The 16,195-nt window shown below is 41.9% G+C and overlaps 1 protein-coding gene across 1 annotated transcript in view; it reads left to right on the top strand.

Annotated features, from left to right (window-relative positions):
* The first annotated feature begins 6,192 nt into the window (after window positions 1–6,192).
* The window catches only part of TBC1D15 (TBC1 domain family member 15), a 34,818-nt gene continuing 24,815 nt past the window's right edge, over window positions 6,193–16,195 (top strand). Inside the window, exons 1-4 of the mRNA XM_080363812.1 lie at window positions 6,193–6,269; window positions 13,599–13,697; window positions 13,935–14,009; window positions 14,749–14,887. Of these exons, the coding sequence (XP_080219938.1) occupies window positions 6,246–6,269; window positions 13,599–13,697; window positions 13,935–14,009; window positions 14,749–14,887 (337 nt within the window). The 5' untranslated portion in view covers window positions 6,193–6,245. The remainder of the gene's footprint in view (window positions 6,270–13,598; window positions 13,698–13,934; window positions 14,010–14,748; window positions 14,888–16,195) is intronic.

The following is a 16,195-nucleotide window of genomic DNA, read 5'->3' as shown; positions in this document are numbered from 1 at the left end:
GAAAAATTGTGGGTTGCATCTGTCACAGCAAGGCTTGGAATATATCCTTGGAATATATTTTCTCTTAGAAGAAGATCAAAGGGAAGGATATTTTTGGCACCATTTATCTTTGTTTTTCTGCTGTGGGGATTTTTGTTTATACAAATTAAGCCTGTGATGGAAGGACTTGACAGAATCTGCACTTGCCTTGTGCGGGTGAGGTTTTCATGTGGTTGAGCATGTGGGCAGCTGACATTTCTGAATACAGGAATGGATCTTGGAGCTCTGCTGAAATCGCTGTGTGAACAACAATAGCAGCTGCAGCTCTTGGCATAGCAATAATAGCTACACTTGCAGCTGTGACAGCAACAGAAACCACAGGAAAGCCAGGAACACTTTCTGGCTTCACACTTGGTACTGGCTGGGGTGGTGTGACTGCCTTCATGTGACAGAAGATCTCTTATTAGAGCAGATGGCTCAGAAAAGAGTGGGCCAGCAAGGTGAGGATACCTTCCTTCTTAGATTCCCATCTGTGTAGTGTACCAAGGCTTAGACTTTTGTGTAGAGCTACAGAATGCCCTGTTATTTTCTTAATTAGCTTATGGAAAAGGGTGAGGAACCTGGTAGCATTGTGCCAGCCTATAGAACTTGGTGTTGTGGATCATTCAGGTTTGCAAACTGAAACAATGTAAGGCACCATAACAGGCTGGGGACTGACTGGCTGGAAAGCAGCTTTGCAGAGAAAGACCTGAGTGTCATGGTGCACAAGTTGGCTATGAGCCAGCAAAGAAGGCCAATGGCATTGTGGGTTGCATCCGGAAGAGCATTGCCAGCAGGTTGAGGGAGATGGTTCTTCCCCTCAGCCCTGGTGAAAGGCTGGGAGTGCTGGGTCTGGTGCTGGGCTCCCCAGTACAACAAACACGGGCATCCTGAAGTGAGGCCTGTGAAGGGCTATCAAAGATGATTAGGAAACTGCACCACTTGTCACACAAAGAGAGGCTGATGGAACTGGGACCGTTTGGTCTTGAGAAGGCAGAGATCTTGCAAATGTTTAAAAATACATGATGAAAAGGAGTAAAGAAGGCAGAGCTGGACTCTTGGTGGTGTTCAGTTGTCCTGGTTTTGTTAAAAACAAGACCAGTTTATCTTTTAGTGAATTTTCCTTTCAGTTAAGTTCTTCTAAGTAACTGCACTTTTCTGAATTTCGCTGCATGTTTTTTCAGACAGGAGTTGCTAATGGTAGCAATGGTATGCAGAAGAGAGCCAGGTTTAGACTTATTGCTATGGCTGCCAAGGTTACTGATGAATTTTGCACATCCCATAAGTGAGGGGATGTATTTGCACAGAGGGGCAAACAGAACAGGTGACTAAAACTGACCAACTAAGTATCCCATCCCATCCACGTTATACACCCTATAAAAGTAGGAGATCATGAGGATTTCACTCTCTTTGACCATGGCCAGCGTCTGGGGAGGACCCTGCCTGTTGTGCCTGCCATCCAAGGCCTGCTTCCAGACTGTACATCCCTGAATCCAGTTCTGGTTTGCTGCGGAGTCCAGCCCAGGACTTCTGGATGCCTGCCCTGCAGCCACTAGAGCAACTGGGCAGTGCTGCACTACCCTGGGAAATTCAAGATTGGTTTTGTATATTTTGTATTATTTTCTCTATTTTATTAGTAGCATTAGTAAAGCATTTTTAACTTTTTCCATCTTGCAAATCTCTCTCCCTTTTCCTCCTATGCCCTTTCCTTAGTGGGGAGGGTGGGGGGCTAACAGAGAGCATCTGCCACAGTTTGTCGCCCTGCAGTAAATGGTGACACCAGTGAAAGGACAAGATAAAATCGACACAAATTGAAATGCAAGAAATTTCATTCAAGCATAAGAAAAATCCTTTTCACTCCAAGGGTGGCCAAACACTGGAACAGTTTGACTGAGGATATTGTGATGTCTCTATCCTTGGAGATACTCAAAACCCAACTGGACCAAGCCCTGAGCAATCTGCTCTGCTCTACAATCTGATCTGCAATCTGCTCTGGGAAAGAGGGTTGGACTTAAATGATCTCTACAGATCTCTGCCAACCTTGACCTTTCAGTGACCCTGTGACATTGCAACCTCATAGCAAAGAGTCATTTTCCTCTCCATCTTGCATCTCCATCATGGCTATGCAATGATAGTTTGCAAAAGAACAAGGGACATGGGTCCAAGACGGATGTCTGGTAGATTAGGCAATTACCTAGAAGGTGGTTAAGTATCTCATAGAGTAAATTGGTCTGTGGGACTGAGGTCTATGAAATGCTCCTCCTTCTTGACAGTGAGGCAAGTGGTGACTGGGATGCTGAGTGCAGCGTGATAGGACGGGAGACCCAGGAAGAGTCCTGTGGGACCTGTTGATCATTCACCAAAGAAACTTAGAGCAGAAACTCCTTTCCTTTGTCTGGTGGAAGAAGAAAGGAGCTTCATTGAATCCATTTCCATCAAAAGAAAGTCTCAATGCCAAGCCTGAGAAGTGTCTCAAGCTTGGCTTTAAAGACTTCTCTGGGAAATAAAAAGAACAACCCTGGCTGTTGTGTGAGAACTATCCCTTCCAACTCAGGACATTGTATGATTCTAAGATTTTTCAACCATCCTCAGTGGAGAAAATGGAGAACACTTGTCTGGCTTGGAGCAGGATTTGTGTAAGCTTGTCATAATGAGCGTATCTCTAACCCCTGTGCCTTAGTTTTGGTCTCTCTTTTGATCCTCCAGCTGAGAATCATGCTTCTCAGCTGACTGCAGGGTGCCTCTGCAGTTGTGTTCCTCTGTCTGCCAAGAGGTCATACACTCTGTCACAGAGGAAAAGTGACCCTGAGCAATCTGACCCAACTACTAAATTAGTCCTTCTTCGAATAGCTGACATAAAACAATTCCTTCCAACCTACATTATTTTATGATCATGCGAAAAATACTCAGTCTCACTGAACAATCAAAGAATTGATAAGAAACAGCAAATGGAAGCAGACAGAACAGACAAAGAAACAATAAGACAACGTGGTGGTCAGCACCATCACAGGTGGTTTTAGTTCATCAACCATCTATTTGATAGCGGTTTTTGGGGTACATCTTCCAGCAAAAGGGAGGACAGGGTTTAAAGAAAAATAATGAGACAGCTTGGTGCTCTTCGAAGGGAGTTTTTTGACCTGCAGGAAGGTCAGCTTGAGGAAAAAGCCTTCCACACAACTTCTTGCTTGAAAATTTTACAAATAATAGGCAGAGTCTAGTGCTGAGTTGACCTGATGTGGAAGCTGGCCCTTTGGCAGTGAGTGGGAAATGTTTTATGTTGGATCCCAGAGAAGGGTGAGAGTTGCTAGACAGACAGGAGGAGCTAGATGAGAGGATTGAAGTTATATCGGCTAGATGAATGACCTTTGCAAAAGCATTCTGCAGGAGTCCAAACAGATCAGAATGGTGTTGGTCACTGTCGGGAAACAGAATGTTACAAGAAAAAAATGTTTAGCTGTGTGGATAGACAGGAAAAGCTATGCTTTGGAGCTGTTGTCTGGAAGAGAACTAGCTACATGAAAAAGAAAATCCAGAGAGATATCTAAGACTAAGGCATCAATCAAGCTGTCAGGCCTTGGAGACAGATGGGTATTGATATTGAAGAGAGAGCGATGGGTGCCAAGAGGAGTCTGGAGGAGGGTAAAACCATCTTGACTGTTAGCTGCCTGCAGAAGATAAGATTTTAATTTGGATCAGGATTAATGGCTGCAGTAGAAATAAAACAGTGAGTCATGAGACAAATATTTATTGACACAATTACGTACAAAGAGAGGGAATCTTTCATTGAATATGCTAATGATCAAGTCCAAGAAACAGAACTAGAAGATGGGCAGTCATGCTGGTGAAGAGAGCAGACTTCAAGCAGTCCATTGTAGATTGCGATAAAGCTTAATAAAGGGAATCTCAAAGCTTAAGATGGGAATCTTAATTCTGAGCTTCTCCTAGGAAAGAAACTTTGAAATAAACCTTGACAAAGCAGTTTCAGCCAAGCACCAGGATGAGAGTATGCAATGGAGCCAAGCGAAGGAAGTCTCCAGTGTTCATTGCAGGCTTCGGGGAGCTGAGAGGCAAAAAGGAAATTGAGAGAGGAATGGGATTACACGTGGGTGTGTAACTAATGTATGATTACATTGAAAAGAGAAAGAAATAAAGGAAAGTGATAAGAAAGGGAAAGGATGAACATGAAAACACGTGAGACCAAGTGAGATGAAACCAATGCAGATGTGGAAGAAGGCAAATGACAATTTCACCTCTCAAAGCAATTAATTTACGGTGATGCATTTTTAATGTGCAGCCTTCTTCCTTGTATTCACCTTAACACTCAGTTGTACTCTTACTAAATTCAGAGAAGGGACCACCATAGCTATGACATCCATTTTTGCTATGTCCATACAGATTTCCAGACCCAGATATTGCTACCACGGACTTGTCTTTTGACTACAGTTCTATTTTCTCATCTTTATGCACATGCATATACAGAGTCACAGCAGGCTCTCACAATTTTTAAGCAAATTAGTATTTGTTTTGAGACTCGCAAATGTGTTTTTCCATGGTAAAAAGTACAGTATGGGTGTTAATCTAGCCAAATAAGTATTTAATTTTATAGAATCATAGAATAGTTTGGGTTGGAAGGGACCTTCAAAGCTCATCTAATCCAACCCCCCTGCCATGAGCAGGGACATCTTCAACCAGATCAGGTTGCTCAAAGCCCTGTCCAGCCCAACCTTGAATGTCTCCAGGGATGGGGCATCTACCACCTCTCTGGGCAACCTGTGCCAGTGTTTCACCATCCTCAGTGTAAAAGATTTCTTCCTCATGTCTGGCCGGAATCTTCTCTGTTTTGGTTTAAAACCATTACCTCTTGTTCTCTTGCAACAGGCCCTGCTAAAAAGTACATCTTCATCTTCCTCATAGGCCCTGTAAGGCCACAATAAGGCCTCCCCAGAGCCTTCTCTCCTCCAGGCTGAACACCCCCAACTCTCTCAGCCTGTCCTCACAGCAGAGCTGTTCCAGCCCTCTGATCATTTCTGTGGCTCCTCTGGCCCCTCTCCAACAGGTCCATGTCTTTTCTGTGCTGAGGCCTCCAGAGCTGGATGCAGAACTACAGGTGGAGTCTCACCAGAGCGGAGTAGAGGGGCAGAATCACCTCCATTTACCTGCTGGCCACGCTGCTTTGATCCAGCCCAATTTAAGAAGTTAGAAACAAATTATGATGACATTTTCTGACAAAGAAGACTTAATTAGTTTTGCTCCTTCAGCACAGCAAATCACTTCCCTGTGAGCATCTCATTCATCTGTTTGAACTAAGCAATATTTGAGGATATATTTTATGATGAGGTGTTGGACTATAACAAATGCCTTAAAAATTATCTCAGCAGGGTCAAATGTTGCAGGCATTAAGTGAAACCTATTTCACACAGAATCACAGAATGTTAGGGATTGGAAGGGACCTCAAAAGATCATCTAGTCCAATCCCCCTGTCAGAGCAGGAACACCTAGATGAGGTTACACAGGAATGTGTCCAGGTGGGTTTTGAATGTCTCCAGAGTAGGAGACTCCACAACCCCCCTGGGCAGCCTGTTCCAGTGCTCTGTCACCCTCACTGAGAAGAAGTTTCTTCTCAAATTTAAGTGGAACCTCTTGTGTTCCAGTTTGTACCCATTGCCCCTTGTCCTATCATTGGTTGTCATCAAGAAGAGCCTGGCTCCATCCTCGTGACACTCACCCTTTATATATTTGTAAACATTAATGAGGTCACCCCTCAGTCTCCTCCAAGCTAAAGAGACCCAGCTCCCTCAGCCTTTCCTCATAAGGGAGAAGCTTCACTCCCTTCATCAAATTTGTGGCTGTGCGCTGGACTGTCTCCATCAGTTCCCTGTCCTTCTGGAACTGAGGAGCCCAGAAGCGGACACAATATTGTTTTCTATTTAAGTAACAAATCGCCATTTTCTTCTCTTTCCCAGCCGCCGCCCTCGGGCGCCCCCGCGTGGCGTGGGCGGGGCTCCCCGCCTGGCCCCGCCTCCGTTGCCGGAGCCCCGCCCCCCAGCTGGGCCCAGCCGTTCCGCGCGGCGCCGTCGCGCCTTTCCCCGGCCCGCGCGGCGGGGGCGTCTCTGCCCGAGTGCGCTTGCGCCGCCCACGCTGTCGCGGAGGGGCTGACGGGGGTTGTTGTGGGGCGGCGGGGGAAGCACGTGAAGAGCGCAACGTCATCATAAACACTCGTAGGCAACATGGCGGCGCCTCCGAGCGGCAAGGTAACGGGGGCGGGCTGGGCCCGGGTCCTGCGTGGGCGGCGGTGGCTGCCGGCCTCTCCCCTCGGGGGCCCCGAGGCGCTGGGGTCGGTGGGAGCCGCGGGAAGAGGCCGGCGGGCCCTTGCGTGGCCGTGCGGGGACTTTTTCTCCCTGCGGTGTGCGGGTGTGGGGTCTCCTCACAGGGCCGCGGGACCCGGGCCCACCTCTCCGGGCAGGGGCCGCGCTGTCCTCCGGCGGGCCTGGCGCTGGCAGGAGGCCGCGGGCCCTCTGCGCCTCCGTGCGCGGGATGGGGTCGCGGCCGGCGGCTGGAACGCGGGCCCTGCCCGAGGCGGGTGCGGCGGCCACAGCGCAGCGCCTCTCGCCCGGCCCGGCCGCCTCCCGCGCCGCCCCTGCTCACCTCCGGGCTGCGCGGAAAGCCGGCCGCGGTGTACGAGGAGGCCGCTCTTTGCCGGAGGCAGACAGCCCCGGGCCCGGGGGCTGGTATCCGCAGAGCAGGCTCGGAGGCTGAGCTGGAGGAACGAGACTCGTCCCGTCTACGTGGCGGCGTGTCCCTGAGATGCCCGGAGACGTCAGTGGGATTTCTCCCGGCCTGGGCGCTGGTAGCGTGCGAGTACCAGCCCCGGGGTGGGTATAAAGCCCTGTCAGTTGGATAATTTGGTAATGTAAAGATTTTTACATGCCACCTATCTTTGCCGAGTGTAATTGAATGAAATAGAAGAGCTCTACAAGAATTCAAATGTCCTGGTTTGAGGTCACAGAAGAGAAGTCTCTGCCTCTCTCTACCCTCACCAACAGATCTGAATTGTGTCCATATGATTTTACTGTAGAAACATTCCTATTCTGCAACTCTGCCCTCTAAAAGCGTTACTTTGCTATGCTGAGCTCCCGAGCACATGGATCCTTTAGAATTTAACATCTCAGTGCCTGACTGCATGTGGGCAGGGTTAGAGAGTGGTAGTCTTTGATTTCACTTTTCTAGCATATGGCAGCAAATGATTATTTCAACTCATGCTGATTTATGCATAAGCAAACATATTCAATTAGCCATGTCTGTGCTGCTTAGAGGTTGCCGAGGAGTGTATTTAGCTAGCAGGAAAATTCAGTAGAGATCTTGCTTGTGTCAGTTTACTATATCCATTTCAACCAGAACTGGTGGAACAGGCAGTTTGTTCAGCTGGAGTTGTTACAACTTAAAACTGAAGTTCTTTGTTGTTATTAGGTGCTATAAATGTGAAGATAAGCATGCTGCCCTCCCAGCTGTTTCTAGCTATATACATCCAGTTTTTATGTATACAGAGAAGAGTTACTCTTCTGGTTTTGTCCATCTTAAGCTCAGTATAGCAGTTCATTGGATGATGGTAAATATTTTCATTTTGCGGCTTTTTTTTTTTTTTTTTTCACACAGGTTTTTATCAGGATCTTCTTTGGGAAGTTTTTCCTGAAAACACCTATATTATCAAAGTTTATATGAGACATTAAAGCTGTTGTGGATTTGTTGTTTGTAAATTTGCTATGTATTTGTTTTTCCCTTAAAAAGAAGCCTGTTTGCCTGACACTAGATCTTTAAGACATTGCAAAACTCTGTTTCAGTTATTCCACGTCCGCAATACTAATGCAACTTGTTAATACAGCTTCTAATTCAGTAACATTCTTTGCTGTGCCTCTTTTGATATAGAGAAGAGATGACAGTTGTGTTTTCTCAGATTTCACGAAGTGGCTGGGCTGTTTTGAAGTTTCATTGCTCTGGGTAGGAGCTGTTCCATCCCATCCTCCTCTAGATCTCCCCACCTGTGTGTTGCACTTCTGCTTGCTTGGATACTCTACTCATATGATCTCTCAGTGGTTTGATTTAGCAAGCTGAAGTAATACATAAACCTGTGTTTGCTTATTTTTGGCTGAGTTGGTTTTCTGTTGGTTCACATTGGATCACAAATTGTTCCTTTGCGTGGCAGCAAGATTTTAGACAGGCTCACAAGCTGTTGAAACTTCACTCCAGGTGGAATAAACACAGTGTAAGTTGGTGCAGACCCAACATTCTCACTTAAAGCATTTTGCACTTCGGTGTGTTTCCAAGCTATGAGTGTCCTAAATTAATTACACTTTTCCTTCTGCCTGTGCAGTGTTGTAATGAAGTGTTTGAGTTGGTAGATTTCTGAAGGAGTAGTAGGCATTAGTTTGTAAAGTGCTTCAGGCTCATTTGGCAGATCTTATCACATAAAAGTAATGTATTTTAATGTGCATGTTGTTTTCTGCAAAATACTACACAAAATAATTCCCACGGAATGCACATAGTAATCTATTAAGCAGATGGGGTAGCCTGCATTACTTCAGCTTTCATTTAATCTTGTTTCTGCAAACCGTATAAGGTTGTGGTTTCTGTTATATTTTACCCTGTTTGCCTTCCCCTTCTCTATCACACTTTTTAAAAATTTCCCAGACATCATTAATATCAGTGGATTCACAACCCCGCTGTTTCATATTGTCTTTGGTTTATGCCCAATACATGAATAGGATATAAATTATGAATTTGGTTACCTCATGTAACTGTATGTAGTACTTTACTTGTTTTTTTGTCCCATTTCTTTTTCTTCTTACTGTTTCATGTCTCGGAAGGTTTTTCTCAGTGTTTTTCTCTATATGGTTAACTTAGTTCTGGAAAACTTAATGCTGTTGAGTTCTGGAGTCTGATTCATTCTTTATTAATGACCATCTCTACTGGAACAGTGAGTGCCTCACTTTTTTGCCCTTCCTCAGAATTGCCAGTTTTTTCCACAAGTAACTTGGCAGTAAGGTCTCTTGTTTTCAGTGCGATTGACTTTGTGCGTGAAAGCAGGTATGTTTTCTCACTTTTTGTTGCTTGGCAAGTAGCAGTTTCCTTTCCTTATTTTGGAGAACCACTTCTGGACTCACCCTTATAACAGAAAACTGTGTTAGAAAATGAAGTAAAAAGCTGTGTATGGGGAGAAGCACAACTTCAATTTTAGTTCGTTGTTGCATAGGTTATTATTACAGCTGATCTAAAGACAGTAACAATTTTTGGTTTATGCTCTTGGAGTTCAGAATGTCTCCAGCACATGGGCTGTTAGATCTTTCTCAAATTACCAATTGGCACATGCGCTGTCAGAGAAGTTATTTTTCACTTGCCTGTGCCCTTGCTCTTGAAGTTAAAGCTTCAGAGCTTTAGCTGTCCAAATGTCTGAGCTTCAGTTCTAAGCCCAGATGTTTGGCCAGTTCAGCAACTAGAAGCATTTGAGTAGCACAGTAGCTACTGCTAAACAATGGTGTAAATGCTGTAGTGTTGTGGGGTGGGGTGTGTGTTTGCTGTTATTTAGTAGCCAACAAGAGAAGAAATTTAAAACATGGTCTGTTAAAATTAGCTTTACATCCTTCAGGTAGTTTGTTGGCACAGATATAGAGGATTTTTTTAGATGTGTATGTATTCTGTGGTGCAGGCCATGTCCTGCTGCACTTTCTACTAGTTAAATTAGGTGGGAACAGAGACTCCTATACTATGCATTGTTATGCCATTTTATTAAGCACTTGATTTAGAGTCTTCATTATAACTTTTTCAGCGTTTATCATTTACTATATACAGAATGATAATTTTTTGTGAACATATTGTACTTTATAGGTTTTCTTTGTGAACAGAAGCCTTTACCTGCCTTTGTCTCTTTTGAACTTAGTTGAGGTTTCATTATGCTCAAATGTAAAGCAGTTCACTGATAATTCTGAAATTTCTGTATAGTTTTTCTGTTCTCTATACATTAAGGATTTCTCTTGCAGAGATGTTCACAGTAGAAACTGTGAACCACCTCAAGCTCTTACTCTCAGTAACCTGAATAGACTTGTATTTTCACTGATAACACACTGTTCTTGCGTAAGTAGCAGAAGTACTTTGTGGTTCAAGAAGTCTTCAGTAGACCTAAGGTGGAACTTGAAAACCTTACTGCTTTCAAGCAGGAAACATTTCTTATGATATGTGGTTTTTGATGTTGCAAGCATTCTCATTCTTGTCACAACATGAACAATATTTATGGGATCTCCCCTGCCGGCATCCTGCTTTGAAACTTCGTGTTTGTGAGACTTTTACTCTTTTAAGACTAGCAGGGCATGAAATTGCACTGTTTTAAGAAAAAGGTTGAGCCATAGGTTCAGCAAATAAAACTTATATAAGGGTATGCCTTTATATTTTTACTAAAATTCAAATGCATGAGTTGTAAGATATTGTCTGTGGAGCAGAAGATCACATTAGTCAAGTAGTTTTAGCTTGATGCTTTGCAGAGCACTCAGATATGGTGGTACCTGGTCATTGAACACAGACTACTGAGGTAGCAGGTATTTTGATGTGCCCAGTGACAGTTTAGCAGTGGATGTGTGAATAAGGTCTGGAGAAACCTCAGCTATTTAAAAGAGTAAGGTAGAAATTAAAGCAGCATCATGCAGATTTTTTAAATTGAGTTATATTTCTTCTAATTTAAAGCACAGCTCTAAACTACGATACTTTCTGTTGAGCGTGTAAGGTCTCTCAGAACAACCATTACCTAAATGGAATTTATTTTGTTGGTCTATAGTTATTTCCTGACTGTTCTGCTTACCTTCTGTGAGGATCTGAAAACAAGATGCTGTACAGCTGCTCTACCTGTTGTTAATGTTTACAGATAGACCCAGTTCTCCTTAATTTGTAATCTGTGGAGTATTCCAACTTTCTTACTTGGTCCCTTTCTTTTGAGCATGCCTGTTTGGTTCTTCAACCGATTAATCCACAGTGAGGTCTTTTACCTCATTTTCTAATATGAGGCAAAAATTAAGTAAATGCTATTGAAAAGTTGTTAAAATCAGGCTTTGCACAGTGCCATAATTACTTAATGACCCCAGAGCAGTGGCTAATTCACTGTGTAAGTGCTGGGTCTGTCATGAGAAGCTGGATGGTATCTTGGCAGATGATGCTGGCTGCAAGCTGTGCTCTCTGGCAGGAGAGCGAGTTGGGTAAGAACACAGAGAGAGAGAGAGTATGAAGTGTCTAAAACATGGGGCTAGCTAGCTAGCTGAGAGAGTTGCAGTGCCTCTCCATTCTCTTACATAGCCTGTGTTTGGCAGGTGGTTAGTGTGTGACAGAGATAAGAGCAAGAGTATAAGGTATGAATGGTCAGTGCATATGACATCAGCTAGTACTTAACTGCCCAGCACAGGCGGGGTGGAAAATATGTGGGCGAGGAGTGCAGGACCACCTCATTCGGCGATAGTGCCGGATCCTAGCTGACCGTTTTGTTGCCTGTTCCTCATTGTCTTTGGGTGCAGTGTTGTCATCTTTCATGAGCTGGTAGCACAGGACAATAAATTGTGATTGTTGATGTGGTATGCTGATGGCCTTCTACTCATGTATGTCCTTGGCAATAAAAATGTACAAATATTACGTGTCAACTGCTCATTATAAGCAGGATAATAAACTGGAGATATGAATTGTCCATACTGTGTCCTTATAGTATTAAGAGTGATACCATTTATTTATCAGAAAATTTTAGTGGGACAACAGTGGGACTTCAGAACATTATTTTCTGTGGAACATGGAATATAAATACTTGAACAATTTTCCAGAATCCTAACTAGAATATGCCGTGACATGTAAATGGAGCCTACATCTTGCTTTCTTTTTTCTTCTTCTTTTTCTTTTTTTTTTTTTAAAATAGTGGTTCCCTGTTTTTACAGACCCTCTGTGAGTATATGAGATGGAATAGCTGCAGCCTCTGTGCAGCACAGTGTTTTTAATGACTGATGAGAATGAATTGTGAATTTGCCTTTGACTTCTGTAGTGCCTATGGAAAAACAACCCCAACAGGTCAAGGTGGTTTAGCAGCATTTGGAAACTTTTGCATCAATTTTTAGCTTTTGGCAGGATTCTGAATCAACTAGGCAACAGATCTAGTTTTCATTCTATACAACTGGAAAAAGAAATGTGGTGTAAGTCATGCTTGCAGACTACAAGCATGGACTTGCTTGACAAGCAGGAAAGACCTATGAGCATAAGCCTCTCAGGTACATGTTATTTCAAACTTGAAATTTTGAGATGACTAAACATTAATACTTAAATCATACAAACTTATTTTTTTCCTCTACTTTCTCCATAATTTCTTTATAGAAAAAAAATTGTCAACTGAGTGCTTTTACAGTGATAAGTTTCCTTAGGTAGTCATGCTTGTGATTTGAAGCATTTGAGAAACTTAAGGATACTGTAGATGGATAAATCTGGAAACTGGTTTGCATAGAACTAGCTTTAAGCTAGTAAGTCATCTGAAAACCTTTGAGTAATTCTCATATATGTACAGCTACAAGGAAGAATGAAAATTTGTTTGAAATTAAGTAATTTTCAAAGTTGTTTACCTCCTGTCACATTATATCTTCATTTGCTTTGGTTATGTTGGTGTATGCCTTTGACACACTTTTCTATTCTTTTTTTCCTTTGTGTTTTTGTTATGGGACCATCAGGGTCTGGTTTTCACGTGCATAATAATGTTTAAACCTGAACATGCGCCTCAGTGGAGAGTTCAGCAGATATAGGTGTAAAAGAAAATAGAACTACCATTATTTAAAACTGTAGTTAGGCCTTTCATGGCTGACAACTTTTTTGGCCTCAAGCGTCTAAGCAACATATGCTGCTTTTCTTCCTTGGGGTTCTGTTTCCATGACCAGTCAGTTGACTGTGCAGAGCTACTCTCCAGACTTCTGAGCATTTTCTTGCTTGTTGAAGGACGGGGCAGGGAGCTGGAAGTTATGAAGAACAAGGCAGAATTTTTCAGTTGCATGACAGCTGTGACAGTGTGTACAAGCCTCTCTCATCTGACTGTCACATATTCTCCCTCTGAAGTGCAACTTTTGCCATTAACCCTGAGTGTAGGTTTGGACCATTATTTAATCTAAGGCTGCAATTTTTTTTTTTCTGTGAAGTTCATATATTGTACACTAGACTGTCCATTTGTAACATAAATTAAGGTTATAATTTCAACATGCTTAGATGGTAAGTGGGAGGGAAAGGCAGACTGTGTAATAAAGACTTTTAATCTCTTAAAAGCTGTGTAGTATTTCCATATGAACCCCTGCTGCTGATTGAAAAATACTAGGTATTGAATGCATTTTTAGTTATTTACTTGCAAAGGAATAATAGTTGCAGTATTGCTTAGAGGAAATTTAAGAAGTTTAATTTTCTATTGTTTCACCCCTAAGAAGGTAGAAGTGTTCACTTCAGCTTATATAGATGAGTCAAAATGATAATGAGTACCACAAGCAGAGAGAAACAATTGTAAAATTGTGTTTATTTCATTACCTGCATTGTTACAGGTTATATACGAGCAAGAAGGAGTTTTTATTCATTCATCCTGTGGAAAAAATGATGACCAGGACAGCTTAATATCGGGAATACTACGTGTCATAGAAAAGGTACTTGCATAATGCAGTTATGGAAACTTTGGGGTTTTTTTGGTGAAGTGTGTAATGTGTTTGTCTAATCTTATATGTCTTTAAGCATAGGATTTCATAAACGAACAAACATCACATAATGTTCGATATAGTCCGCATCATTTATATATAAGTTGTACCATAATTATACCATTATTAAATAGGAGTATGTACTTTGTTGTGTACTACTAAATTTTGTTATGATTGTTTGTGTTGTAGGAAAATGAAGTAATAGTAGACTGGAGACCGCTGGATGATACTTTGGATACGTCTAATATCCTCTGTGCTGGAAAGGTATGTTAGCTATCAGTGTTCTTCATGCTGTTTCTCCAGAGATTTTATTTTTTAAGTTATGTGTAGATGATCTCATAACTGGAAGCAAAATATATTTATGTGATTGTCATGAGTATTAATAGCTACATGTAGGAATCATATTTGTGGACTGCAGCCCAGTTCACATTATTGGGATACGTGTGTAGGTGTCTGTATTTAGTTTTTACTTAGTTCATATATAAAATAGAAGGGGACTATCTGTATGAACAGTGAAGACCAAATGAGTTTATCACAGTCATTGGTCCCCTTGCATATACTATGTTGTAGTCTGGTGATTCACTCTCTATAATTAGACTCAAAACAGAGAGGTACTGTTCTAATACAAAATAAAAATAGAACTCTGTGGAGGTTCCAAGATCCAGTGATATATGGTATTTAAGCAGTATTAAGAGGATGTGACTAAAGAAGAAGGATTTCATTTTTACATTGAAATAAAAAGTTTATTATGTTGATTGATAGAATCTGCAAAAGAGGCTAGGATCTTTTAGTGCCGTGTTAAAGTTATTAAGTGAAACCTCTCTTCTTAGTCTCAGTCATAACTCCAAGTTGAACTGTACCATGGTTCTTAGGATTTTAATCCTACAGATTCTTTTGATCTGTGAAAATGAAGATACTTATTCTTCTTGTTGAATCTGAGAAACTAGATCAATTTTCATGCCTTGTGGTTTTTTATAGTAACTTTTTTTTTTCCCCCCCTCAGGATTCTAGTTCTGTTGTGGAGTGGACTCAAACCCCTAAAGAAAAATGTTCCCGAGGAGCAGACCGTCCAAGCAGTTATGAAGCAGAATGGGACATGGTCACCACAGTCTCTTTTAAAAAGAAACCTCATTCAAATGGAGGTACTTAAAAATAAGTGTGGTGGGTTTTTCTTGTTTTGTTTTTGTTATGGTAACTTGTAACTGAAGAATTGCCTGTTATATATGGTGAAATCAAATTTATTAGGAATTTAAAAGCTGGGAGTCGTTTGTGATAAGAGGTGAATCTCTGTGGAAAAAAATTAACAATGGAGTAGCTCTCTGCCTCCAATCTATTTTTCTTTAAATTGCTAGAGAATTGTATGGAAAATAAATGTTGTCTAACTCCTTGCTGTGATGGTCATAGATGATGCATTAATCTGCATTGGGCTCTTGCATTCTTTCAAGCAAATGGAATTTGAACTAGATGTCATGTTAGAAAGAAAATGAAAAAATAAGTGGTTTACTACTGAAATGCCTTTCCATACTGCAACAGCAGGGGGAGATGAAATGTGCAGTTATGTGGAACATAGGTCTTTTTTCTATGGTCTGTTTTACTTTGGCAAAGTACTTTTCTAGCTATGTCATTTTTGGTACAGTCTCTCAGTAGATATGTTGTTTTAAAAAAAAAAAAAAAAGTGGGGGGAAAAAGGACAGTGATTCTCAAGTAATCTCTTTTCTCCAATTCTCCCATAGTATTTTTCTTTATAATGCTTGTTTTCTGTGTATTATTTCTCAGGCTGTAGCTGAGAACCATTGTACTTGTTTCACCAAATCAGTCATGGTTTTAAATGTTATCTATATCGTGTATGAGTGCAGGGTTTGGACTTAAGGTTATGAATGTTTTTGGACAACGCACAGTCCCTGCTCCTAGAATACTGTGTTTGAGAGGAGATTTTAGTACTAGCACAATATAAAGCTAAAACCAGCATCTCTGGGAGGCACAGGATGGTTTATTACATTACTGGTTTGTAATGATTTTTCATCCAATCAATCCAAGTCAGCAGCACTCACTGACACTCAGTGAGCAGTGAGTGCTGCTGATTTGGATTATGCTCTTTGCCACTTCTTGTGTATTTCCAGTTGCTGTAATTTGATGGGGGCAGGCTAGGGGATGTGCCAGATTCCCTCTGGCAATTTTGTGTCCTCTGGTAGGGTAAAATTTGAACGTATACAGTTTTGTGCAGAGCGTATACATACTTGCACAGTATGTGAGAGAGGCTGCATGGGGAGATTTTCAAATTCTTCTCCCTTTGGTAGCAGTCTTACAACATCTGGCTAATACTGTATGCAATATATAGCATATAGTATTGTAATGTATATCATGTTTAGTTTGAGTAAGTAGTAATACCTGATTGGAGATAGTTGTGGGATTAGTCTTGCTGCTGGAATTTGATATAGCAGTTGTACATT

The sequence above is a fragment of the Nesoenas mayeri genome, assembly GCF_963082525.1.
Source record: "Nesoenas mayeri genome assembly, chromosome: 1".
NCBI lineage: Eukaryota > Metazoa > Chordata > Aves > Columbiformes > Columbidae > Nesoenas > Nesoenas mayeri.
Note: the sequence above shows the minus strand (reverse complement) of the source record. Positions and strands in the feature narration are given on the sequence as shown.